The sequence below is a fragment of the Chiloscyllium punctatum genome, chromosome 40 (genome assembly GCF_047496795.1).
Source record: "Chiloscyllium punctatum isolate Juve2018m chromosome 40, sChiPun1.3, whole genome shotgun sequence".
Lineage (NCBI taxonomy): Eukaryota > Metazoa > Chordata > Chondrichthyes > Orectolobiformes > Hemiscylliidae > Chiloscyllium > Chiloscyllium punctatum.
Genome location: NC_092778.1, coordinates 6,941,332 through 6,969,288, shown reverse-complemented (window position 1 = coordinate 6,969,288; position 27,957 = coordinate 6,941,332). Strand labels below are relative to the sequence as shown.

Here is a 27,957-nt window from a genome sequence, read left to right as displayed (position 1 = left end):
GGCGTGGAATGGAACAGGAACAGTCTGCAGCGGGGGATTGGCTCCCGGTCTCGCACGTGGTTTCACAGCTGATTTCCTGTGGCAATGTTTATGTCAGTTTCCCGAAGCGATCAGTGAACATGAAACCCTAACGGAGAGGGTAAAACCCGGGCTCCGAGCTGAGATGGCCGAGTCCAACGCAATCCCAGTGCAAGACGAGAATAACTGTCCCATTAAAGTGGACCACGACCGCAAAAAGCGACAGTTCGAGGTCCGGTTGAACGGTAAGCTGCAGAGATCGTCTCTCTCTCTTTCACACACCTTTGTTTTCAACCAGAAGGAGATTATACTCCTTAAAAGGGCAAACGCCTTCTCTGACAAACACCCTCCTTTCCACCTCACCACCTCACCCCGCAGACCAACAGACAATATCCAGCGGTGGATACTTGAGGATTTGGAGGAAAAAAAACAATACAATGTTGTACACCTTGTTTTTAACTAAGCTATTTATAACCCCAAAGGGCCGAAAGGTTAACCCTTTATGGGTCCCCACCCTAACACCGACTCCAGTTCATTCTGTTTCCCACAGAATTGTCCCATTCTGAGTCACCAGGAGGGGGATGACGGAGTTGCCAATTTTCTCCCGGAATCCGGTGTCAAGACCTGACCCGTGCACCGTGCCCTTCAAAGCAGACTTCCTTCTGGGGCCTGGGTGAACGGCGTTGGTCGAGTTGGAGAAAGTTGAAGCCAGAGGCCCTGCTGAAGAGCCTGGCTCTGAGCTGAGAAGGTGCTCCCCCGGGGTAGAGTTGAGGGCTTGGTTCTGAGGGAGAAGCTGAATTGGATACACTGACCTCGTTCCCTTGGGGTACAACCTCCAAGGGAGATGCCTGTCTTCCAAAAGCTGAGGGAGTGACTCTGTAGAAACTGGACAGATTGGAGGGGGTGATGGGGGATCAATCATCTGGAGTAACCCTCCATCAAAGGTGGATGATCATTAGATACAGGGGGCCTGAATCTTTCTGCATCTCCTCTGTCCAAACCTCTGCGGAAGCTGCTGAAGCCAGTCTCAACAGCTCACTGGCACAGCTCAAAGTGAGCAGCAGCCTGTTCAACAGGTTCCATTCATCACTGCCATCTAACATCACAAACTGACCTCCCCCTAACCCCAGCTGCTTTGTAGGAGGGCAACAGAGCAGCAATTGATACTGTGCCCAACAAGGCAATTTTATCCTCGTTCAAGTAATGTCGGTGTTTCTGGCAGTGCAAACTTTTGTGGCTCATTGCTTATTTGCCCCAACCAAAGTGACTAAAAGCTTGATTTATTATGGAGGATCTTAAAGGAGGTGAGAGAGGCAGACAGCTTCGAGAGGCAGTTCAGACGTTGAGAAAGAGACAGCTGAAAGCAAGGCCAACCTCAGCAGGACAAAGAAGTCACTGGAATGAACCAGAGTGCAAGGAATGCCGAGTCATTGTAATCTTGTGGGGTTGGAGGAGATGACAGGTGTAGGGAGGGCTGATGCTCCAGAGACTTTTTGAACTCAAGGGCAGGAATTTTAAGTTTGAGGCTTGGGTGAACCGGGAGCCAGTGCAGGTGAGAAAGCACAAGGATGATGGGTGGATTGGATTTCAGCCAGTGAGGGAACAGGCAGCAGAATTTTGAACTGGCTCCAAGTTTCCAGACAGTGAAGGACAAGACCAGCAGAGCATCAGAATTGCTGAGTCTGGGAGTCATGGATTAGGGTTTCAGTGGATGATGGACTGAGGCAGCCAGGGAAATGGGTGATGTTACAGAGGCTGGGCTTTGTGATAGATAGAATATGGGACTGAGCTGAAATAGGATGCCAAGGCTAGTATCATTCTGGTTCACCCTGAGACAGTGACCAGGATGGGGGATGAAATTGACATGTAAGGAACCCATGTCAGCCATGGGTGTTGTAACTGGAATACTTCTGTTTTAAATGACTCAGTATCACAAATTGAAGTCAGTTTACTTGATGGTAATTCATGATATGCAAAGCACCTTTTAGTTATTTCTGAGAGACAGTGTTATCATAGAATACCTGCAATGTGGAAGCAGGCTATACGGCCCATCGAGTCACTGAATGAGTTGATGACTCATTCGAATCAAATGAGCATCATCACCCAGACCCACCCTATCCCTGTAACCCTGCGTTTCCCATGGCTAATTCACCTAAGCTGCACATCCTGGAACACAATTGGCAATTTAGCATGGCTAATCCAACAAACTTGTACATCTTTTCGACTGTGGGAGTAAACCGGAACACCTGAGGAAAGCCCATGCAGACACAGAGAGAATGTGCAAGCTCCACACAACCCAAGGCTGGAATCGAAGCCCATGTGCCTGGTGCTGTGAGGCAGCAATGCTAACCACTGAGCCACTGTGTCTCAATGCGAATTATTTATTTTAAAATGCAATGAACACCACACTTGACCACAGTGCCAACAGTTCCTCCTTGGTGGATGCACATGGGTAATGAATGTTGCTTGAAGGTTCCTGAGGTAAGTATTTAAGGAAGGAACTCTGTGGTTTGTGGAATTCACATCTGCAATCCTCAATAATCTCCATCCTGACAACAGAAAATATTTAGAGGGTGCATTACTACAGGGAGGTAACACTGAAGCTGTCAAGGATGACATCTGTTTAGGGTTTGAGAGTTTCTGCCTTGGGACTTCATGTAACTGAACAGGCTTATTCTCGACTGTTGATTAATGGGCACAAGGAGCAGGATGACCCATGAGGGGAGCATGATCAGGAGCACAGGATTCACTTCTGCTCCTGTCCTACACTGCCACTGCTCTCCTTATCAATGACAAATTTGACTTCAAAACATGGTGCTGCTTTATGGGCAAAGTTGTTGCCATTGTGAATGATTAGTAACAAGCTCCTTTCTGTCATTAATGTCAATGCTATCACACTTCCAGGAGACCTTCAGAATGTCGTAATAGTATTTTATTTGGCCTCCCCTGGCATTTGAGAGTAGAGAAACAGGACCGCCTCAGGCAACTGTCTGTGTGGAGTTTGCACATTCTCCCTGTGTCTGTGTGGGTTTCCTCCGGTGCTCCCGTTTCCTCCCACAGTCTAAAAAAATGTGCAGGTTAGGTGAATTGGCCTTGATCTATTGCCCGTAGTGTTAGATGAAGGGGTAAATATAGGGGAATGGGTCTGGGTGGGTTGCTCTTCGGAGAGTCAGTGTGGACTTGTTGGGTCGAAGGGCCTGTTTCCACACTTTAAGTATTCCAAAAAAAAAACCTGTTTGGTGGTGGTAACGGTGGTGGTGAAAGGGTTTGCAGCCATTACGTAGTATCCAGTCTGTTGAAATGATTTTTGTAGGCAATTGCCTGAATGCTTGTGGAGCTGGTTTCAAGAAGAACATTGCGTTGAATCTGGAAGATGGGGCTGAGACATTGCTGGCAAAATTTCTCTTGTGTTCTTTGGTGTTGTTGAGCCCAAGTTTCAATGCAGTACATAGGATGGTGATGACAACTGCTCTGCACTTGATTTGACTTGACCTCTCTATTAAATTAGTGTCTTCAAAGTCAAACCTCTACCTTGTAGTAGACTGCAGTGGTGGAACTGATGTATTGTGTTGCATTTCCTCCCTCATGGTGCTCTTTTAAGAGAGGTGGCTGCCAAGGTATAGGATGCGTTCAGTATATCCCAGAGTCTCACCTTCAAGACATATAGGAGATGGAATATTTGGCTCATCAGGTGTAGATTCCTATGAATTTTATTTGCGCAACATTAAGGACAGTCAAATCTATTGCACTTAGAATTAAACAGTTCAAGAGTCAATTCCATTTCACAGGAAGTCATGATTTGGAGGTGCCGGTGTTGGACTGGGGTGTACAAAGCTCAAAATCACACAACACCAGGTTATAGTCCAACAGTTTAGTTGGAAGCACTAGCTACAAGATGATAAGAAACAGAATTTATAGCAAAATTTACATTGTGATGCAACTGGCATTATATATTGAAAAAGACCTGGATTGTTTGTTAAATCTCTCATCTTTTAGAATGACCATGTTAGTTTCAGTTCTTTCATACTCCTGCAGACCCGTACACTCACACAGACCCTCTCTCGTACGCAAGCTCTCTCTTATACGCTCACACATACTCTCACAGGCGGCCTCTCACAGGCACTCTCTCACACACACACCTTGCACTCATACAACCACCCACACCTCACCTCACTCCCCCCCCCCCCCCCCCCACACACGCGCGCACACAATTTTGTGGGGTGAATTTGTAATTGCAGAATTACATTTAATTTTGCTCAAAAACTGCATGAGTCCATGTAAGATTCTGTAAATCCCTTTTTTAGAAATGGAATCAGTCTGAACGTTGGGTCAGAGACGGCCTGACACAGGGCGCCTCACACCTTCAATGCATTATCTGAGCTGACATGGCACCTATTGTTAAAGTTCAGTTGAGAATGTAACATTTTTAAAGAAGGTTCTGGGATTTACATATGAAAAAAACTGAAACCAACATGGTCATTCTAAAAAATGAGAGACGTAACAAACAATCCAGGTCTTTTTCAATATATAATTTCAGTTACATCACACTGTAAACCTTTGCTATAAATTCTGTGTCTTATGAGCTTATTCTCCACAACCACCTGATGAAGAAGCAGTTCTCTGAAAGCTACTGCTTCCAAATAAATCTGTTGAACTATGACCTGGTGTTGTGTGATTTTTAACTTAATATCACGGGAAGACTGAGATGAGTAAAAAGCAGGCACCAAATCCCAACCAACCCTAAAATTAATTTGCTCTCATACCACAATAAGCATCTGGTTTTGACCCTGCAGAATTAGCCTACAATCTCCAGGACACTGCTACAAGTTAACCCTTGTCAGGGGCAAAGAGATGATTTTTAAAAATAACTTTTTATTTTTTAAATATACTTCTGTCTATTATGTATAGGGATGTTGCTGATATTACATTGATGGTCAAGTATCACTCAGTTAGCAGTAAATATTCACTTTTCAACTGGCAGTGTGTAGGAGGGTCACTGCAAGGACGGACATGTTGGACAGCCAATGGTGGGACCGTAGAGTTTCGAGACAGGAAGCCATGTGACGAAACTTCCTGGAATACATTCAACCTGAGTTGGCAACACTGGTTCAGTATCTCAGGAACTTAACAGATTTGAATTTTCTTTCATGACTCTCTGAAATAAAAATGTTGCAGAATATCCTCATCAAATCTTGCATGGCCTATGGACATTTAACACGTTTCACAGTCTCCTCAGACATTGTGTGTAAAATTTTGATCAAGTCTCAACTAAAGATCTCTTCTTTGACTTAGTTCAGAATACATATTTATTTGAAATTTCAGAGACAATCAAAATGGAATGCTGTAATCAGTGTAAATTATGCCAAGTACCAAACTGTAAAATCAGGAGGATGAAATGTTCTGTCAGCAGTGAGGCAGACTTGAAAGTGAGAGATTTTATATTTAGAAAGATCAGCTGAAGCAATCTCTGAGTTAGAAGTCCATGGGTTCAACTCTTATTGGAAGATTTAAGGGCATGATCCAAGCTAATGCTACAAGTATTGAGGGCATGTTACATTATTGGTGTGTGGTCTTTTGGATGGGACATTGAACTGAATCTGCCCTTTCAGATAGGCATGGAATCTGTACAGTGTGGGAACAGGTGATTTGGCCCATTAAGTCCACCTCGACCCTCAGAGCATCCCATCAATACCCAACCTCCTACATTATACCTCTGCACTTCCTATGGCTAATCCTAACCTAATCCTGTGACACTGTGGGCAGTTTGGCAATCCACCAAACCACTGTGGGCAGTTTGGCACATCTTTGGGCTGTTGGAGGAAATCCATGCAGACAGAGGGAGAATGTGCAAATTCCTTACAGGCAATTGCCTGAGGGTGGAATTGAACCGGTGTCCCTAGTGCTGTAAGGCAGCAGTGCTAATCACTGAGTCGCCGTGCTATTACTTTTGAAGAAAAGAATATTCTTTTGAACTGGCCATTAGTTACTGCCCAATCACAACATTAACAACACTTTATCTGGTTATTTATTTAACTTACTGCTATTTGTGGAACCTTTCTGTGTGTAATTGACAGGGAGTGCACTTCTCAAAGTGCTTTACTGCCAATTAAGTACTTTTTGATGTCATTCAAAGACATTCAAGGCAGTGTATAAGTATAATTCTTTAATGCTTTGGAAGTCAAAATCCACAACACAAAATAGCATCAACAGTGTTGGAAGCAATAGGTGAATAGAAATGAATAAACTGGTAAGTGGTGTATGATTGTGCCTACAATTTGCAGGAGGAAGAGCAGAATAAGCAAGATCAGGAATTCCTCTGTTTTGTCATTTTGGATGGTTTACAAAGATGCTGTTAACAATGGGCAGAATCTTTGCTCCCAGAAGTGGTGAGCTTGGAAGAGGGAAGAGCAACTAATTAGACAGCATTCCCAAATCCCTTTGCTTTTCGACCTTCACTAGAATCTGGGTGGGGTTTTATCAATCAGAATGGTCTAATAATCAATTGGTTATTCGGCATTGACTGACTGTGTTAGTTTATTTAAAACACTAAGTATGAAGCAGACATTGCAGCAAACCAACTGATTTCTGTGCACGCAGCTTGCACACCCACAACCGCTAGGCAGGTACAACTTTGTGTACAAACAGCACATGGAATCCTCCTCCTCTTATAAGATTTCTAGAAAAATCAATGTTCTGGGGTCATCGGTTCAAATCCCATCATGTCAGATAGTGAGATTTGAATGCAATAAAAGAAAATAATTAAAAACTGGTCTTACAGTGACCATGTAACCATTGTCAATTGTCATAAACTCCTAAAAGACATTAGCGAACCAAATAGGAAAGGAAATCTGTTGTCCTTACCCAGTCTCACCTATATGTGACTCTGTACCCACAACAATGGAATTGACTCATAACTGTCCTCTGGGCAATTAGGGGTGGGAAATAAATGTTGGGCTAGCCAGCCACACCCACATTCCATTAACAAATTAAATAAATGCAGAATCTGTTAAAGAAAGGAAAATGTACAAAGGTGGGAAGGTTCATGGTTGACTTACCTGCCTTACTGCTAATTGAGATTCATACTTAGCCAGTTAAGGACCACTTAAGGGGGCAGCAGCCAGTGGGATTAAGCCCTTTCAGCATTTGACATAGTTTTTACACTGTGGGCAGTTTGTCACTTTGTGAGTCAGTGGGAGGGAGAGAAGGAAAATATTCTCTTCGGGACATAGTGAAATGGGATCTAGTACAAGCACTGAAAGCAGAAATAAGTTTCAGTTCAGTGACTTATCTGACAGGAGTCACCTGCATTAGGGCAGCATTCACGTGGTACTGCAGTGTTAGTGTCAGCCTGGATTATGTGCTCAGGTGTCTGAAGTGAAACGTGGATCCATTAACCTGTGACTCGAGAGGCGAGTGAAATAACCAGCAGCTAGCCCTGAGTACATTAACCCGAAGAATCATTGGGGATTGATCTGAGGTGGGAATTCGAGCTGATTATCGCACCCTTTAAATTCAGTGGTAATGAAGCAGGTTATAGACACCAACCAACCAAGTCAACACAATTCGGAGATCAAAGCTAGGACCTCGCTAGTGTGTGGTTGAGTAATTGATCTCTGTTTTCATTGTGCATCAGGGTAAGGCTTGTTGGACTGTTTTTAATGGTTAGTTTATCCTGACTTGCTATTCTTTGTATCTGTGTGTAAGCATACATCCAATAAAGCGACACCTTCAGTCCAAAACATATCTAAAAGTAGATTTGTGACGAACTCAAATGTCGTTGAGAAAAAGTTTGTATTTCCAAAAGTTTGAATTTGTTGGAGGTTTTACACACAAGTGGAATCTGAGGTTGACCACATTTGGATTTTTTCCACACTGCTAAAGAATAGATTGTAAAACAGTTGGTTAGGGATCCAGAGAACAAAGGAAGGTAAAGCCAGCTGTACCTCAGTACAAGGCAGTCGGACTGTGTTTATCCTGCCCCTTCTTCGTCTCCAGTGTCAGAGTGTGGACTCTGCAGTCTCTCACTGTAACTACCCCATCCTTTCCAGCTGGCATACCATGCTGTTTTATCCCTGTGCTACACTCCTCTGTAATTATAATCTGTATCAACAATTTCATTGCATTTTTAAAAAAGTCTGAACGACCAGAATGAACATTTAATTGGTATTTGATGCACTCTCCAATATGTTAGATTCCAGGTGAGCTCAGTATGTCATCGGTGAACAAAGTGTTGAATTAGATGTCAGTGTTGTACCTGGGAAGAAATGAAGGATCACATTTGTACCTCACCTTTTTGGATTTGGGACCTTTCAAAAGTTCTAATGCATAGCCATTACTGTAAGAAAGATTCATCCTGTTCCATGGGATAGATAAAAATTAGATGCCAAGAATACCCGATCTGAAAGCCAGACTGAGTGCTTAGTGATCCCAGCTTGTCCTTGCTCCATTGGTCTGCATTTGAACCCTGGGCACCAATATCTTTAGGCATGCCCCAGCTTTACATATGTTCATGGATGCTGGCATTTGACAAGTACCAACCTCTCTGCACAATCAAGGCATATCTCTGATCCAATTGCTTCCAATCAGTGCCTGTTGCTCCAATCCTTTACTCAGAGAGAGATAGACAGCCAGCTCAGAGAATGGACTGACTTGCAACTCAAAGCTGTTCGGGTGTTCTCTTTGCACTCATTCACCGAGCTGCACACTCACTGCACCCTTCCCTTCCCTTGCCTTGCCGAGTTATGCTGTGCCATGCCTTTCAGTGTGCCGGCCCCTCAGATACAGCCTAAAGGAGCTGCCTCTTTGTGCACACACAAAGGCCTGCAGCTTGTCTTTCTGGTCAGCAGCCCTCAGTCAACTGGGGTGGGCATCTTGCTATATGGCACATGCCCCATCAATCTCATACCCGGACCATCCCCAACCTACACACACAGCAAACACATTACATGCACTGCAAGTAAGCGGCCATGACTCAAAGTCTCGAGGGGGAGTCCTCACTGAAGGCCAGGAAGGCAGCTATCAGTAAGTGGGTTCCTGCACAATAAATCAAGGGCAACCTTCGAGATTAGTCCAGAAGATGTAGCTATGGTCAGGTGTCCACTGGGGGTGCTTGCAGTCAGCGGTCTGTACCTCTCCTGTCCAGGGGTGGGTCATACTCAGCACAGCAGGTTCAGTGCAACCTGTTCAGGAACTCTGGAACCCACAGACAGATAGGTGGGCACCAGTCAGGGTCTGGACTCTTCCCATCTGGGCTGTCCACGTGAATCACTCATAGGGGTGCGTAACAGTCAATCTGGAGAGTCCACTGACTGAAGGTAAAGGGGGAGCTTGCTGCAAGGGGCAGGCTGTGGAGCTTGGTCTTGGCTATTGCGGGCTGAAGTATGGGAGGGAAAGGGGATGGCAATTGTGAAGGGCAGAAGCAACATTTAAAGATGGATGCGGACGGATGATACAGCTTGTGAGGAGCGATCTGCTTTCTGGATGGAGGGGGGGCGGAGGTGGGGTTCCCACAGTATATTACCATATCTGGCATGTTTACCTCCGATGCCTGGGGCCAATTGGGCAGCGGCAAACTCGAACAGTGTCAAAAACAAAAATCGTTGGACAAACTCGACAGGACTCTGTATAGAGAAAGCAGAGTTAACATTTCAGATCCAGTGACTCTACTTCAGAACATTGACTCAAACAGACGACTGGAACGGGATCGGGGGGAGATCCAACTCCTATGGGTTGATATGGAGAGCCACCAGGAAGGGGACATTGATGTTCGATGTCTCAGCCACTCATGCAGAAGTGGAGCCTGGATGTAACTATCTGAGGAATGGCACTGATCTATGTTCTGAAAATTGCAAGTGCACAATGTAACTAAAAATGGCTGTGACCACACCAGGAATTGGAGGTAAATGCATTGCTCTACGAGGGTGGAGGGGGGCTTCAAGTTCCAGTGGGCAACACAATTATGCATATACCCACCAACTGTAGAGAAACCCACCTGTGGGTGCAGAATCCCTGGTGACCCTTATGCATTGGTCTTTAATGTGAAAAACACACCTCCCTGTCCCAATCAAGATAGACCATTTGATGCTGGATCAAGACTGAGCCCCACTGTTAGGTGAGATGGTGGCCTAGCACTATTAGTATTAGACTATTAATCAAGAGGCCCAGGAAATGTTCTGGAGACCTGGGTTTGAATCCTGCCATGGCAGATGTGGACTTTGAATTCAACTTTTAAAAACAGCGTAGGGGTTGGGAGGTCATGTTGCAGCTGGACAGGACATTGGTTAGGCCACTTTTGAAATATTGTGTGCAGATCTGGCCTCCCTCCTATCGGAAGGATGTTATAAAACTTGAAATGGTTCAGAAAAGATTGACACGGATGTTGCTGGGGTAGAGGATTTGAGCTACAGGGAGAGGCTGAATAAGCTGAGGCTGTTTTCTCTGGAGCGTCGGAGGCTGAGGGGTGATCTTTGTAGTGGTTTATAAAATCATGAGCGGTAAATAGACAAAGTCTTTTCCCTGGGTTAGGGCAATCCAGAACAAGAGGGCATAGGTTTAGGGTGAGAGGGTAAAAATTTAAAAGGATTTAAGGGGTAACTTTTTCATGCAGACAGTGGTGCCTATATGGAATGAGCTGTCAGAGGAAGTGGTGGAGGCTGGTACAATTACAATATTTAAAAGGCATCTAGGTGGGTATGTGAATATACCCATCTAGCGTTTAGAGGGATATGGGCCAAGAGCTGGCAAATAGGACTAGTTTTAAGTTGGGATATCTGGTTGGCATGGACAAGTTGGATTGAAGGGTCTGTTTCCGTGCTGTACATCTCTATGACTCTGTGACTTGTATGTTTGTGTGTGTGTGTGAGTGTGTGAGTGTGAAGGAGAGAAAGAGAGAGAGAGTGCACGTGTGTATGAGAGTGAGAGAGAGTGTATAGTGTAATGGGGTCCCCTGTAGTGTGGCGTGAACCAAGATCCCGGTTGAGTCCATCCTCATGGGTATCGAAATTGGCTATCAGCCTCTGCTCGGCCACTCTGCGTTGTTGCGTATTCCAAAGTCCACCTTGGAGGATGGTCACCCTAAGATCTGAGGCCGAATGTCCCTGACCGACCGGGAGAGAACATTCCTGTCTGGTAATTGTTGAGAAGGGTTCATTCATCTGTTGTCGTAGTGTCTGCATGGTCTCACCAATGTACCATGCCTCAGGGAATCCTTGCCTGCAGTGTATGAGGTAGACAATTTTGGCCGAGTCACATGAGTACCTGCTGCTTACATGGTGGGTGCTGTCCCCACGTATAATGGTAGTATCCATGTAGACACTCTGATTAAAGAATTAACAGCAATCTAAGTTTATTCAATACATCACATCAGTTGTATGACATTTTGATCTTTTATTTTAAATTGTGTCCTATGATCCTGCCCCACTGGCTACCTGATGAAGGAGCAGCACACTGAAAGTTTGTACTTCCAAATAAACCAGTTGGACTATAAACTGGTGTAGTGTGATTTTTAAGTTTATTCAAGGCAGAGATTGATAGAATTTTGGATGCTGAAGGAATCAGGGCACACACAGATGGTGTGGGCAGACGAAGTTGAGGGAGAAGATCAGCCATCATACTTTTGAAAGATAGCGAGGACTTATTCAGCTGGAGAGGGTTCCGAAGAGATTAACCAGATTGTTGCCAGGATTGGAGGGTTTTAAAAAAGGAGAGGCTGGATAAGCTGGGACTTTTTTTTTAACTGGAGCATACGACGTTGAGGGGAGAACCTTTTATAAAATCATGAGGGCTGTAGATAAGGTGAGCGGCAGGTGTCTTTTCCCTAGTGTGGCGGATTTCAAGTCTAAGGGGCATATGTTTAAGGTTAGAAAGGAAAGATTTTTTAAAAAGAAATGAAGCCAGTTTTTTTTACACAGACTGGTTCATGTGTAGAATGAACTTCCAGAGGAAGTGGTGGATATGGGTACAGTTACAACATCTAAAAGACATTTGGATAAGTTCATGAATAACAAATGTTTGGAGGGATATGGGCCAAGCGCAGGCATGTGGGACAAGTTTAGTTTGGGAACATGGTCATCATGTACCGAGAGGTCTGTTTCCATGCTTTATGATGCAATGACTCTATAATCAAGGAACCTATTCCTGCTTCTATTTCTTATGTTCCTACATTACAACAATGACTGTAAATCAATTGTACATCATTGATATGTGAGCACTTTGGAACATATTGAGTTGATGAAGTGTGACATATAATTGGGAGTCTGTGTCTTTTTCCCCACTGGGTTTGGACTGAGCAGCACAATGGGAGCTCCTTAACCACACAAGCTGCAGGAGTTCAAGAAGGTATCCCACCACTCCCACCTTCCCAAGGACAATGTGGAATGGACAATAAATGCCAGTTATCCTAGTGATACCTACATGCTAAAAAGGCTTGTTCATAAAATAAACATTCCATCCCCACTTGAAATGTGAAAAGCACCCAGAGGCGCAATTGTAGACTATTGTTTCTTCAAACCTGCCTGTGTCTGTGTAATATCTAGAGAACTGGTAGTTCCAGCTCTGACACTGTTGTTGGGAGTGATCTGAGAGAATATGTGGCTGCATAAATTAGTTGATCTGAATAGAGTGCATGTGTCTGTCTAATGGATGCAAGTGGTATCACATCGGTCACAGCATTGATCATTCACCACGTTTCCTCTTGTTTTAGGATCACACGAGCGGGCAGTGCTCTTATACGAGTACGTGGGAAAGAAAACAATTGATCTGCAGCACACAGAGGTTCCCGATGCCTACAGAGGAAGAGGAATAGCAAAACTAATGGCAAAGGTACACGCTTGCTGTTGGACATGTTGTAGCTTTTCCCAGTTACTGTTGAGGTTGGCACAGTGTGGGTACTTGTGCGAATTCTTAAAAGTGGCATCACACTCATCCAGCTATTTCAAAAATATGGTAGAGAATGCTTGAACTTTCTAAATCGAGCCAAAAGCAAGGAAATTAGGCCAAACGTTTATAAGCCAATAACCTTGGCCTCAGCTGGGTATCAATTTAGGAGGACCCTAGAGAGGGTGCAGAGGAGATTGAGTCGAATGGGACTCCGAGATGAGGAGTTTCCGTTATGTGGAAAGCTGATTGGAGTTGATAAAGTTACAAAGATGTATAATGTAAATGTTCAGTCTTGGAAAGGGTTTGAGGAGTAGTTTATGAAGGAACTTTCCACTGGCAGCGACAATAAATTTTGAAAGCCGATTTTTAAAATAAATGGCAAAAGAACCAGAGGGGAGATTGGTGACCACTTAGTGAGTTGTTTCAATCAGGAATTAAATACTGATTGTGGAAACAGATTCAGTAGCAACTTTGAAATAGGAATTGGATAAATCATTCACAAGGAATAATTTGGTGAAGCTGTGGGCCAAAAACACCACAAGCGAATGAAACCGATGAGATATCTCTTTCTTTCAAAGACGACGGAAAACATGGTCTCCTTCCATGCTGTTCAACTCTCTAACAGCTATTTCCTTGGCAAAGTCAATTTTAAAGGCAACTGCATTCCATCCAGAAGAGATAAAGTATTCATTTCCAAGTTAATAATCGGAACTAGGAGGAAAAGTGATGTGATGTGAAGGCAGCTTGTGCATCTTGCTGAGTAGAGGTCACTTTATTCTTCAAGTGTTAAGCTAGAAATGATTGGTTCTGTTCTGGTTGTCATGACTGTAGTGATCTTTGTAATTGGCTAGTTGTGGCCTCCTGTTGATTGGTGGCAGTATCGTTGCTAAGGTAACCTTGTTGTTCACTGAGAGGATTTTCTGAAGCCCTTCGCTTAAAGGAAAACATCTGTTGGAGGGTGTTGTGCATTGTCTGTCTAAGGATAGCTCCATGAAAATTGTATCTTTCTGTCTGAGCACTGGGGTTAAGGCAGAAATCAGTTTGTTCTGGTGAATGTCGTAGTTGTAGAATCATGCAATCCCTACAGCCTGGACCCCATTCTTTTCCTTAAAAAGAGGTTTTTGGCAAGTCAGGTTTTTTGACATGTCATACATTCAACCTTAATTGTCAAGGACAGCTCAGCCAGTTTCTTTTTCTCCTATTTACTTACTCCTGACAAATGCGAATCCCTAATCCAACCTTACCACAAAGGAGTTAACTGGACATTATCACATGGTTGCTTGTGGGAAATTACTGTGTGTCAATTGGCTTCTAAGTGTCCTGACAACAGTGACTAGAACTTAAAACGTATTTCATTGGCTGTAAAAGACTTTGGGATATCTTGGTGCAATTAAATGTGTAAATGCACATTCTTTTTTGAATGTCACTTTATTGAGAAGAATTCCCTAGCTTCTCCCAACTTGTAATGTTAATCATGTTTGCTCCAACCCAACTGAAATTATACAGTGAGTAGGATTACTAATGTTCCTGTTCCCACACCCTGCTGAACAATGGCATATATTAATGTGCTTTCTTGGGATTGACAATGAGACCTTACTCAATGTGAGCATTGACACAAAGCCATAAACGCTCCATTATTAGAAAGGCTAGCCATTCTCTCATGGAACTCATGCCAGGGAAAGTTAATTAACCTTGAATTAATTGTTGGACAAGGAATAATATTAACCAAGATGCTATTGGACACTACTCTGGAGGACCAGAAAATTGACAGAAAGAGTCTCTCCCTCTACTCCTGTGGTGGATTAGGGAGCATCACTCACAATTCCTGAGTCAAAAGGTTTCAGCATCAAGTGCCATTTCCCAGGGATTGAGTACAGTATCAAGGCTGACTCTCCAGTGCAGTACAAGGTGGACAGCTCCAATGTCTTTCAGACCAACTATGGAAATTGTACCAAGCCAAAAATTAATTATGTAAGACTCCTTTGTAGGATTTGTTGTTGTCTGTTTTTAACAAATTCTTTAAATAAAAACAAAGTTTTTTTTTCATGATTTTTAGCATCTCACTAGGACATTTCATAATTCTCCGCCAACAGGAAATTACTTGGTTGTGCGGCCACCACATAGAACAACAACTGAATACAACAAGCTTCTACAACCCCCAACTAATGGGAATGACCCATTAACCTTATTGATGATAATGCTTATAAAGGAGGACTATTAACCAGCATTCCATGGGAATTGCTTTACCTGACTTCCGACAGTGCCACAAGATCCTTTGCAATCACTTGTGCAGGCAAACAAGATCTTGTCTACATACGTCATCTGAAAGCTGGCTCTTGTGACAGTGCAGCACTCCAGCATTACTGCAGTGAAAGGCTGCCTCTGCTCTTGTGCATCGCCCTCCTCCAACCTGTCCCTTTGCATCACTTTTCGCAGCCTTGCTATCATCCATCCAGACCTGAATTATAGATTTGCTGCCCCAAGTCCATTCATCACTTTCCTCAGAGCTGCTTTAAGGTGCTCCCTTAAAGTGTACATCTTTATTCAAGCATTTGATCACCTGTCTTAATTTTCCTGTATGTGAAGTGCTTGGGGGGGTATTTACTGTACAAAAGGTGCTATATACATGAGATGGCTGTTGCTGTCACTATATTATCATCAAGAGCCCACATACTATCTTTTTGGTTCAGAACAGTGGAATATGACGATGACTGACTTCTGGCCAATATAATGCATCTCAAGATAAAAACCAGGTGAATCAGTAAGAAAAGGTTTGCTTAGCAACCAGTGGTCAAAGCGAGGGACTTTCGGGAATAATTCTGGAACCAGCAGGAAAGAATTCAATACAAAACACGGCCCACCAAATACTGTGCAGCTCTTGAATGGCAAAACCTGGCTCAGGATGTATTACTGAAACTTGTAGCTTGTTTGTTGCACGTTCGTGGAATTCCTCGGAAGTTTTGCAAAACCCGAAGCAGTGTTCCACTGGTATTCAGGGCTGGGCTGCATTTAGCAGGCAGATGTAAAACACGTAGGTTTGTATAATGGCAGCTTTCCAGAAACCTGGGCTGTGAAACGAATGCTCTTTATTAACCACAGTCAATTGGTATGTATGTGTGTGTGTGTGTGTGTGTGTGTGTGTGTGAGAGTAAGAGAGACCAGAATGACAGAGGAGGTTGAGCAAAATGACATACAGTTCTCGTTTATAGACTAAAAAGTTGCAAAATAAGTCTGTATGCTCACTTCCTTAAGGCGGAAATGCTGGGCAGAGTGAGATTTAAAGAATGGTTTCGAAACTGCTTGTCATTTCATAGAAACCTACAGCAGAGAAAGAAGATTTTTGTCCCATTATGTGTTGGCTGTTTGAGAAACATATTCAATTAGTCCCAGCACCGTGCATCTCAACCTTTTGACTTGCAAATGTTCCATTTCAAATAATCATCTAATTCGCCTTTTAACGTTTTTACTCCAGTTTCAACCAAACAGTGTATTCCCACTCAAAACTGGCTGCAAAATATCGATACAGAGAAGGGCCATTTATTTTTCTTGAAGGATAAACTGAAGAGGTAACTATTATAAAGTGCCTTTCACAACCTTGGCCTAGGTTGGCCACTTTAAATTAGATTCCCTACAGTGTGGAAACAGGCCCTTCAGCCCAACAAGTGCACACCAACCCTCCGAAGAGTAACCCACCCAGACCCATTTCCCTCTGGCACCCAACCCTATGGGCAATTTAACATGGCCAATTCACCTGACCTGCACATCTTTGGATTGTGGGAGGAAACCGGAGCACCAGAGGAAACCCACGCAGACACTGGGAGAATGTGCAAACTCCACACAGACAGTCGCCTAAGACTGGAATCGAACCCGGGACCCTGGCACTGTGAGGCAGCAGTGCTAACCACTGAGCCACAATGCCGCCCCTATAGCCAGTGAAATATTTTTTTAAATTTGCAGCAATTATTGCAATGCAGGAAACATGCCAGCCAAAGTAGACATAGTGAGCACCCACAAACAGCAATGTGATAAATAAGCAGATAGTCTGACTCAAGTGTTATTGCTTGATGGGCACCCAGAATACTAAGGAAAACTCCACTGATCTCCTTTTGGAGAGTGTCAGGGAATCCCGCATCAGCATAAAATGAGGTGGAATTGTCCTTCCTCTATTGGGTGACAGCATCTCTTGCATCCCAGTACACTCTCAATACTAGGGGGGTAACCTGAGTAGTGTACTCGGGTCTCTGATGTGGGCCTTCAGTATTGAAACAGACAGTGAGGGTGTTACAGACCGAGCCACAGATTCACTAGACTGTGACACTTATAGACTAAAAGACACTTGATGTCTTGACACGATGTCTGTGAAGCCAGTTCAGCACCTTTGAAAAAGAACAGGAGGGAGGAAATGGAAAATGCAGAAATTATTAGAATCTGACTATCCCCAGAAACCACCGAATGGGTTGAAGTATGGATATTCAAGTAATAGAATGAAGGAGTAGAAGTAGGCATTTTGGAAAGGCAAATCAGGGCAGAACTTGTACACTTAATGGTAAGGTCCTGGGCAGTGCTGCTGAACAAAGAGACCTTGGAGTACAGGTTCAGAGTTCCTTGAAAGTGAAGTCAAAGATAGGTAGGATAGTGAAGAAGGCATTTTGTATGTTTTCCTTTATTGGTCAGTGCAGAGTATAGGAGTTGGGAGGTAAAGTTTTCAGCTGTACATGACATGGTTAGGCCATTATTGGAATATTGCATGCAATTTTGGTCTCCCTGCTATAGGAAGGATGTTATGAAACTTGAAAGGTTCAGAAAGGATTTACAAGGGTGATGCCAGGGTTGGAGGGCCTGAGCTATAGGGAGGGGCTGAACAGGCTGGAGCTGTTTTCTCGGGAGCGACAGATGCTGATGGGTGACCTTATAGAGGTTTATAAAATCATAACGGGCATGGATAGGGTGAATAGATGAGATACTTTTCCCAGGGAAGGGGAGTCCAAAACTAGAGAGCATAGGTTTAAGGTGAGAGAGGAAAGATTTAAAAGGGACCTAAGGGGCATTTTTTTATGGCAGAGGGTGGTGCATGTATGGGATGAGCTGCCAGAGGAAGTGATAGAGGCTGGTACAATTACAGCATTTAAAAGGCATCTGGATAGGTATATGAATAGGGAGGGTTTGGAGGGATATGGGCAAATGGGACTAGATTGGGTTGGGATATCTGGTCAGCATGGAAGAATTGAACTGCAGGGTCTGTTTCCATCCTGTACAGCTCTGTGGCTCTATAACTGTGCTGCTTCTCAATCAAGCTTTCTCTTTAATTATTAATGAGTCCACAATTGCTTATTGAGTGATGTGATTTAATGCCATACAATGGTTTGAGATACATAACTTAATGTACCTTTTTACTCAGTTACTGTTTCTACTTTCTATCTGCTCTTTCCTGCCTCTAGCTCTGATAAACCAGCTGCTTTGCAGCCAGTGCTGTGTGATCGACAATTAAGATGTGTTTGTTCTGTATTGTCAGAGATGCTCACTTTCAGATAACAAATTAAACCAAAGTACTGTCTGCCCTCCCAGGAATAGTCAACCTGGCTTTGTGCGTGGGAAATCATGTCTCACAAATTTGATTGAGTTTTTTGAGGAAGTAATAAAGGGGATTGATGAGGGCAGAGCGGTGGGCGTGATCTATATGGATTTCAGTAAGGCGTATGACAAGGTTCCCCATGAGATACTGGTTAGCAAGGTTAAATCTCACGGAATACAGGGAGAACCAGCCATTTGGATACAGAACTGGCTCAAAGGTAGAAACAGAGGGTGGTAGTGGAGGGTTGTTTTTCAGACTGGGGGCCTGTGACCAGTGGAGAGCCACAAGGATTGGTGCTGGGTCCTCTACGTTCTGTCATTTACATAAATGATTTGGATGCAAGCATAAGAGGTACAGTTAGTAAGTTTGCAGATGACACCAAAATTGGAGGTATAGTGGACAGCGAAGGGGGTTACCTCAGATTACAGCAGAATCTTGATCAGATGGGTCAATGAGCTGAGGAGTGGCAGATGGAGTTTAATTTAGATAAATTCAAGGTGCTGTATTTTGGGAAAGCAAATCTTAACAGGACATATACACTTAATGGTAAGGCAAAAGTGAGGACTGCAGATGCTGGAAACCAGAGTTTAGATCAGAGTGGTGCTGGAAAAGCACAGAAGATCAGGCAGCATCCGAGGAGCAGGAAAATTGCTGTTTTGGGCAAAAGCCCTTCATCAGGAATAGAGGTAGGAAACCTCCAGGATGGGGAGATAATTGACGGGGGGAGTGGTGGGCGCGGTGGGGGGTGGGGGGGGGGGGTTGCTGGGGGTCGGGATGGGGAGAAGGTAGCAATGAGTACAATAGGTGAATGGAGGTGATAGGTCAGAGGGGAGGGTGGAGTGGATAAGTGGGAAGGGAGATTGGCAGGTGGGACAGGTCATGAGGACAGCGCTGAGCTGGAAGGTTGGAAATGGGATAAGGTGGAGGGAGGGGAAATGAGGAAACTGGTGAAGTTCACATTGATGCCCTGGGGTTGAAGTGTTCCGAGGCGGAAGATGAGGCGTTCTTCCTCCAGGCGTTGGGTGGTGAGGGAGTGGCGGTGAAGGAAGCCCAGGATCTCCATGTCCTCGGCAGAGTGGGAGGAGGAGTTGAAATGTTGGGCCACGGAGCGGTGTGGTTGATTGGTGCGGGTGTCTCGGAGATGTTCCCTAAAGCACTCTGCAAGAAGGTGTCCAGTCTCCCCAATGTAGAGGAGACCGCATCGGGAGCAATGGATACAATAAATGACATTGGTGGATATGTAGGTGAAACATTGATGGATGTGGAAGGCTCCTTTAGGGCCTTGGATGGAGGTGAGGGAGGAGGTGTGGGCACAGGCTTTGCAATTCCTGCGGTGGCAGGGGAAAGTGTCAGGATAGGGTGGGTTGTAGGGTGCGTGGACCTGACCAGGTAGTCACGGAGGGAACAGTCTTTGTGGAAGGCGGAAATGGGTGGGGAGGGTAATACATCCCTGGTGGTGGGGTCCGTTTGGAGGTGGCGGAAATGTCATCAGATGATGTGGTTTATGCGAAGGTTGGTAGGGTGGAAGGTGAGGACTGGCGGGGGGGGTTTCTGTCCTTGTTACGATTGGAGGGGTGAGGTTTGAGGTTTGAGGGCGGAGGTGCGGGATGTGGACGAGATGCGTTGGAGGTCATCTTTAACCACGTGGGAAGGGAAATTATGGTCTCTAAAGAAGGAGGCCATCTGGTGTGTTCTGTGGTGGAACTGGTCCTCCTGGGAGCAGATCCGGTGGAGGTGGAGGAGTTGGGAATATGGGATGGCATTTTTGCAGGAGATAGGGTGGGAAGAGGTGTAATCCAGGTAGCTGTGGGAATCAGTGGGTTTGTAAAAAATGTCAGTGTCAAGTCGGTCGTCATTAATGGAGATGGAGAAGCCCAAGAAGGGGAGGGAGGTGTCAGAGATGGTCCAGGTGAATTTAAGATCGGGATGGAATGTGTTGGTGAAGTTGATGAATTGCTCAACCTCCTCGCGGGAGCACGAGGTGGCGCCGATGCAGTCATCAATGTAGTGGAGAAAGAGGTGGGGAGTGGTGCCAGTGTAATTACGGAAGATGGACTGTTCTGCGTAGCCGACAAAGAGACAGGCATAGCTGGGGTCCATACAGGTGCCCATGGCTATCCCTTTGATTTGGGCCCCAGCTATGCCTATCCCTTTGTCGGCTACGTAGAACAGTCCATCTTCCATAGTTACACCAGAACTAGAGGGCATAGGTTTAGGGTGAGAGGGGAAAGAAATAAAAGGGACCTATGGGGCAACATTTTCACAAAGAGGTTGGTATGTGCATGGAATGAGCTGCCAGAGGAAGTGGTGGAGGCTGGTACAATTGCAACATTTAAAAGGCATTTGGATGGGTATATGAACAGGAAGGGTTTGGAGGGATATGGGTCAGGTGATGGCAGGTAGGAGTAGATTGGGTTGGGATATCTGGTCAGCATGGACAGGTTGGACCGAAGGGTCTGTTTCCATGCTGTACATCTTTATGACTCTAAGTGGTAAAATATTCCACACACTATTCTGAAAAAGGGTAGAGGAGATGTCCTCTCTGTCACCAATGATATTTATTACTCAGTTGACATTATATAACAGGATTATCTGGTCGCAAGCATTTGCTGTGCTCAAATTGACTGTTAAATGCATTCAAACATGTTTCTCAAGTATTCTTTTAACTAAAAATGTGCTTTCAGACATCCATAAGTTTGTAAAAGTGGTTATTCAAATGCAAGGATTTTTATTATTCCAGCATTTGCAGTCACAGGTTTGTTGACTTTGTTTCTCTTTCCTCCTTTCCTCTCCCTCTCTCCGAACCCTTCCTTTTATGATCAATCCTGCCTCATGTCACCAGTTCTGCTCTTTGTCTCTAGGCTGCCTTGGACTTTGTGGTTGAGGAGGATCTCCGAGCTCACCTCACCTGCTGGTATCTCCAGAAGTACATCAAAGAGAACCCACTGCCACACTATGTGGAGCGAATACAGCAGCGAGCGCCAACAGATTTCCAACTTCACTAGGATCTCTCGAGGCTCTGGCCACAGCGATCATTGTTACATACTTGATTTTTCTTTTCCTTTTTCTTGTTTTTTTTTGAGGGAGGCAGCGGCAGGGAAGTTCTACTAATTATCTGCGTGCAATTTTAAATGCACGCACGTATTGCGGGTTGGGGAAGAGAGCAGAAAATTTGTAAATGTTTGAAGCTCATGTATTTCCTTTTGCAGAATGTTACCCCACCCCCACCTCCAGCACCTGATGGACTCCTGACTTTGTATACATGGGATTTCATCCTCTGTGAGATTGCTGAAGAATGAATCCCTTTCCAACTGACTCAGGAAGTGTTTACAAGACAGGATATTACCCAGTTACAGATTCAGCGCAATGAATTAGACATATCTTGTCCAGCAAAAAGCTAAATGTTTCATTTTGTAATTCCTTTTAATGTTTCTCTGTTCAGAATCTATGGCTTTGAGCATATATATTTCCCACAAGATTCCTTTTCTTCCATCTACCCACCTCAGTATCAAGACTGAGTCCATGTTAACGGGGTAGGCTGTCAGAGTAAGAGGAAACTGCCAAGATTATGAAACAGCAGGAGGAGACCTACACAAATCCACAAATGATGGATAGGCGATACTGGACTTGGATCTTAAATGCTTATGGAACTAGGAGGAGGGGAAGGTTGAGGGAGTTGAGGAAGAGAAAAATTGGTTGGAAGGCGTTGAATGGGAAGCAGATTGATAGAGGTATGAGCTTAGAAGGACTGCCTTTTAAAAATGTCTCAAAGGCAAATTTCAGGCCTGCAGCAAGGCTAAGAAAGTGACTAAGTCTGTGAAACATAGCAAACTTCTGGGAAAAAGAAACTCTACAAGGAGCATTAATACAGAGTGTAAGGACCAATCAGCTGCCCTCCCCCATACAGTGAAATCAAAGAGTTGGCTTACCTCATTCCCGCTTCTTGTCATTCCTTGGCTTAATAGATTGGGATCCATTCCTGGTGTTGGCCACTCAGTATTTGGGAAAGTCAACAACAAAGTGTGTGTGAGTAACAAACCTGTCTGTGAAGCATTTCACCAACCAGTTTGTGCAGACTAACCTTAGGAAAACAGCAGCCTCTCTTAAACCCCATTCTATCGTACCCACACCAATATAAAATGCTGGCAGTTAGGGCACAACCAAGGGCAGGAGGTCCTAAGTTAGTGCAGAACGGGAACAGCAACATGCTTCGCATTTGTGTAGTGCCTTCTTCTATTAAAGTTAAAAATCACACGACACCAGGTTATAGTCCAACAGGTTTATTTGAAAATACAGGCTTTCAGAGGGCTGCTCCTTTTCTCAGCAACTAGCTACCTGATGAAGAAACAGTGATCCGAAAGCTTATATTTTCAAGTAAACCTGTTGAACTGTAACCTGGTACTGTGTGACTTTTGACTTTGTCTACCCCAGTCCAACACCAGCACCTCCATATCATGGCTTCTTCTGTTAAATGTGCCCAGATGCTTACAGAGTAACATCAGGTACCTGCCTATTGAGGACTGAAGGTTAGTGGGAACCGTTAATTAAAATGGGACATTTTAAAGAAAGGCTTTGCTTTCATCAAGCGCCTTTTGCTACTTTTGGATGCCCCAAACTGCGTCAGAGCCAATGAACTGCATTTGGAAGTATAGTCACCATTATTAACAGCTAATTTGTTCACAGCAAACTCGCACAAACAGCGACATTAATATGTTTTTTTTTGAGAAGTTGTTTGAGTAATAAACAATATAGCATCAAGAATGCGACAAATTTTCTGTAGATGCTTCTTCTAAAAAGTGCCAACCATACCTCTGAGTCAGAGGGTCATGGGTTCGTACCTGACACTCCAATACACTACAGTGGTCATGCTACACCATCAGGGGTACTGCCTTGGATGTGAAGTTAGACTGAGGCACCACACTACCCTCTCCAATGGATGCAAAAGGTTCCCCAGCACTTCTCCTGGTTTAATATTTAACTCTCAGCTGGAGACCTACTGAAACCAGATCATTTGCTCGTTTTCACCCTGCTGTTTGTGGGAGTTTGCTGTGCAGAAATTGGCTGCTGCCTTTTAGCACGACTCTTCAAAATGTACTTAATTGGCCGTAAAATACTTTGAGATGTCCTAAGGTTGTGACGAGTGCTGTGGAGACGCAAGTTTTTTTTAAAAAATCAAACATTTGAAAGCCTGCATCGTTCTGAGCCTGGACAATAATGAAGCCTTTCAGCATCGCTGAGTGTTTTTTGTTGCTTGAGTGTAACTTGTTACCCAGAGGAAGCTGGGTCGGTCCTGTGAACTGAAACAACTCCTCTCATTAGCCAAGCCCTGTCAGCCTAATGAAGACAGCGGTTAAATTGAGGCTGTTCCAAATTACCAGGTTGTCCGAACACTCCTCCTGGATGCAGCTCTAGGTAATGAGAGTCTCTGACCAGTAACACCTACCTTGAAATGAAATTGAACAAAGCTTGTGGACTAGCATACTCTCGTCCTGGTTTTCACCATATCTATTCTGTTTAAGTTGTTTAATTAACTGGCATCACAGGGGAAAACCGGTCAGAAACAAATGAGTAGCCCTCAATATCCTGGAGGACCAGACCCTTGTAAAAACAAGACAGCCAATACATTAACAGCAAACACGGTAAACCACTCCTGAATTATCAATGTCCTCTCATTTAATGCAGGCAACAGCCCATAACCACTCCCACCTGAACCCCCCCCACCCCCCCCACAACATTGGGTTAAACTCTTTAAACTTATTAATGATAACATTGTTGACACTTTGCAGTGTGGTCTAACTCAGTCTCTTCACATCTATAATAGGCGGGTGATCTAAAATAAAGTCTACCATCAATTCAACTCAATTCCTGATTCTTTCAATGGAGCCTTTCAGCTTTACTGGATTGTCTGATCATGACAGGGAGTTTACTGAGGTGCTTAGAAAGTTCCAGATTCCTGTCTTAGACTAAAGTTAGTCTTGGGTCATTTTGTTGAGGAATTGGGGATATTACTCTTCACTGAAGTTGTGGTTGCTGTTGAGGAGGTGATAGGATGAGCTGTTTAACTGGCATTCTTCCAGACCCTATGGCTTTCTTATCCAGTGGGTTGTGTTAAAGTTACTGGCCATATATATCTCTGTAGATGTGGCCCTTGGATTTCCTGACTGCATGCCTTGGAATTGAGCTCACTGGAGTTGGAACAATGCCACTGGACCAAGCAGCATTTGCTCACAATGCTCTCAATTTGGCAGCAGAAGCCAGTACACCAGGTGCACTGAAACCACATTCACATCCCAAACAGGCTCAAACTCTGACCCTGTGGCTGGGTCGGGGATCCACTGGTGCGGGTGAGGGATCCATAGCCCTTCTGAGAACCTGAAGCTCAATCTTCAGCAATTTGTCCCATGCAGCAGTTCAAAAGAGTTTGAGTGTAGGAGATAAGAGGCAATCTAATTGAAGTGAATATAATTCAAGGTAATGCGGGGGGGGAGGGGAGACGTTTTCCTCTAGTGAGGCACAAACTTCAAATTAGAGTGAGGTCATTGGAACGGGGTGGGGATGGTGTTGGCAGGAAGCATTCTTCACACATAAAGGGTCATGGGAATCTATTACTCGTTCCCTCCAGAAAACTATTAAGGTTGGGGGAAATATTACAAACTTTTTCAAAATTGAGATTCACAACTTGTGTTGGGATTATGATTACAGAAGGAGGTGGAGTTAGATGCTGATCAGTGATGATGTAATTGAAAGGTGGAAACAGGCTGATTGGATGAGTCATGTACTCTGTTCTGAACGATTACCTACCCCCTCCCGAGTCTTTAATACCAGCTGTCAACCTTCATACTGTCTGTCTAACCTTGTACTCTATGGTAATGCTGTGTTAACATTCTCTGTGGAGAGATGGGTCCACTCTCCTGTTTGATACTATACTTTCATTGTAAACTCTTTCAAGTGGTATTTCTGAACTTTTATGTATCTTTTATGCACAGAATCCAATTATTTAGTCTTTAGTTTTACAGAGAAAGCAATAAATTTCTAGCAAACAGCATCAGTTTGCGGTTGCCCTGAAGCTTAATATTTTGGATTATATCTGCCGCTGTGCTGGACTGTGTTACATTGTAAGGAAGAGTTGCATTTCTGCAGCACTTTTCATGACCCCAGGATTTCCCAAGGTGTTGTGCAATATGTTTTGGAGTTGGTCACTGTTGTGCTGGAGAAAGACAGCAAGCAGTTTGAACACACCAAACACTTTAACAGATCAGTGATATGATCTTCAGTTTTAATAACATTGGTGGAGGAATAAAGACTGGGCCAGAAGTTACCTGATTTCATGAGATCTTACCCAGAAAGGAAGACATTGACTTAATACAAAGAACAAAGAAAATTTACAGCCCAGGTACAGGCCCTTCGGCCCTCCAAACCTGATCCAATCCAAATCCACTGTCTAAACCCTGTCGCCTACTTGATTAGATTACTTACAGTGTGGAAACAGGCCCTTCGGCCCAACAAGTCCACACCAACCCTCCGAACAGCAACCCACCCAGACCCATTCCCTACATCAGTACAGTACAGGCAATTTAGCATAGCCAATTCACCTAACCTGCACATTTTTGGCCTGTGGGAGGAAACCCACACAGACATGGGAGAATGTGAAAACTTGTTAGGTGAATTGGCCATGTTAAATTGCCCGTAGTATTAGATGAAGGGGTAAATGTGGGAGAATGGGTCTGGGTGGGTTGCGCTTTGGCGGGTCAGTGTGGACTTGTTGGGCCGAAGGGCCTGTTTCCACACTGCAAGTAATCTAATCTAATCTAATCCACACAGACAGTTACCTGAGGCGGAAATTGAACCCAGGTCTCTGGCGCTGTGAGGTAGCAGTGCTAACCACCGTGCCTTCTTGCCGCCCATTAATTCCTAAGGGTCTGTATCCCTCTGCTCCCCACCTACTCATGCATCTGTCCAGATGCATCTTAAATGAATCTACCGTACCTGCCTCTACTACCTCTGCTGGAAACGCGTTCCAGGCACCTAGCACCCTCTGTGTAAAGTACTTGCCACGTGTATCCCCCTTAAACCTTTCACCTCTCACCTTGAACATGTGACCTCTCGTTATTGAATCCCTCACCCTGGGAAAAAGATTATCTCTATCCACCCTGTCTATACCCTTCATGGGGGTATACTTCATCTCAAAGAAGGCACCTCCCACAGTGCACCTCCCTGGGCTCTGCAGTAAAATCTCAGCCACTAGCTTCTCGAGACTCACAGCCCTCTAACACCAAGACAAATGTGTATTAGTATGTGGACACGGCTGGCATGTTGGGAGACAGAAACAAGAAGCAGGAGCAAGAATTGGCCATTAACCTTTTTGAGCTGATACTGCCATTTAATATGCTCATGGCTGATCTCTCTCAACACCATTTTGCTGTGCGATCTGTGTCAGCCTGGATGTTTTAAATCAATCTTGAAATCTCCAACTTGAACCTAATCAATGACTCAGCCTCTGCTGTCCCCTGGGGCAGAGATTTCCAAAGAGATGGCAAATTCTTGTGGATTTCTGGCGTGGCTCCATGTGAGGTTTCCAGGAAGGTTGAATTCAGGCCAACGAACAGGATCGATTTCGAAAGGAAGTCACTATTGTAATCTGAAGGGTGTGGTGGAGAGTAAGTGTGTGTGACGTTCCTTATCTCATGCAAACCAATCACTCAACACTTCATATGTGCATTGTTTATGCAGATGTTATGATACTGGTCAAGCATCCCAAAGGATGTGATTTGATTTTGTTGGAGTGGAGCACATCTTCCTGCTTCAGCGATGATAAAGGCACTGGTTCTGAACTGGCCAACCAGAAACTGAGTTCAAATCCCACAATGGCAAGAAGTAACATAATTCACCCAATTGGCTAAAGAAAAATTCAGAGGGAAAATGAAAAATTAATTGATTCACTAACTTCCTTCAGGAAAGAAATTAGTTTTTCTGAATCTATTACACTGTCCACATGACTCCAGTTACACCCTGTCTTTTGAAATAGCCTTGCAGATCACCAGTTGTAAAATAACCATTGGCACAAGGACTGCAGTGATTCAAGAAGACTCAGTTTCAGCTTCTCAGGCAATCAGTAAATTCTCACAACCCGAGAACAAATAATTTAATAATGTGTGAGTATATAGTGTTAAGGATCCCATTACAAAATATTCAGGTTGTACACAGTTCTGCATGTGGTAAGTTTCTTACACACTACCAATTCTGAGTGTGTTCCATTGACTGAGCCCAACACAAGTCAGTATACTTATTGCACAGTTGTGATTTATGATTAAAAACAAATAGGATGGAAATGGAAGCTGCTAATAAATGATGCCGATTCCTGATATTAACCCTTTGGTTACCAACAACTTGAAATCACTTGTTCCCCAAATGTGGTAAAACTTTCCAAGGCACTTCACTGGCCTGAAACGAGATCAAAATCAAAAGTGTTGAAGGAGATTGGTGAGCAAAAG

At 44.2% G+C, this 27,957-nt stretch overlaps 1 protein-coding gene across 2 annotated transcripts; it reads left to right on the top strand.

The window, feature by feature from the left end:
• Window positions 1-54: 54 nt before the first annotated feature.
• Window positions 55-25,511, top strand: natd1 (protein NATD1). Of its 2 annotated transcripts, none has more exons than XM_072559262.1 (3): window positions 55-263; window positions 12,719-12,837; window positions 16,367-16,461. In XM_072559262.1, the coding sequence occupies exons 1-3, from the start codon at window positions 164-166 to the stop codon at window positions 16,442-16,444; spliced, it is 297 nt and encodes a 98-aa protein (XP_072415363.1). In that variant the 5' UTR covers window positions 55-163; the 3' UTR covers window positions 16,445-16,461. The 2 variants fall into 2 exon arrangements, with proteins under 2 accessions (XP_072415363.1, XP_072415362.1); XM_072559261.1 differs by lacking the exon at window positions 16,367-16,461 and adding an exon at window positions 21,328-25,511 and having other exon boundaries at window positions 58-263.
• The last annotated feature ends 2,446 nt before the right edge of the window (window positions 25,512-27,957 follow it).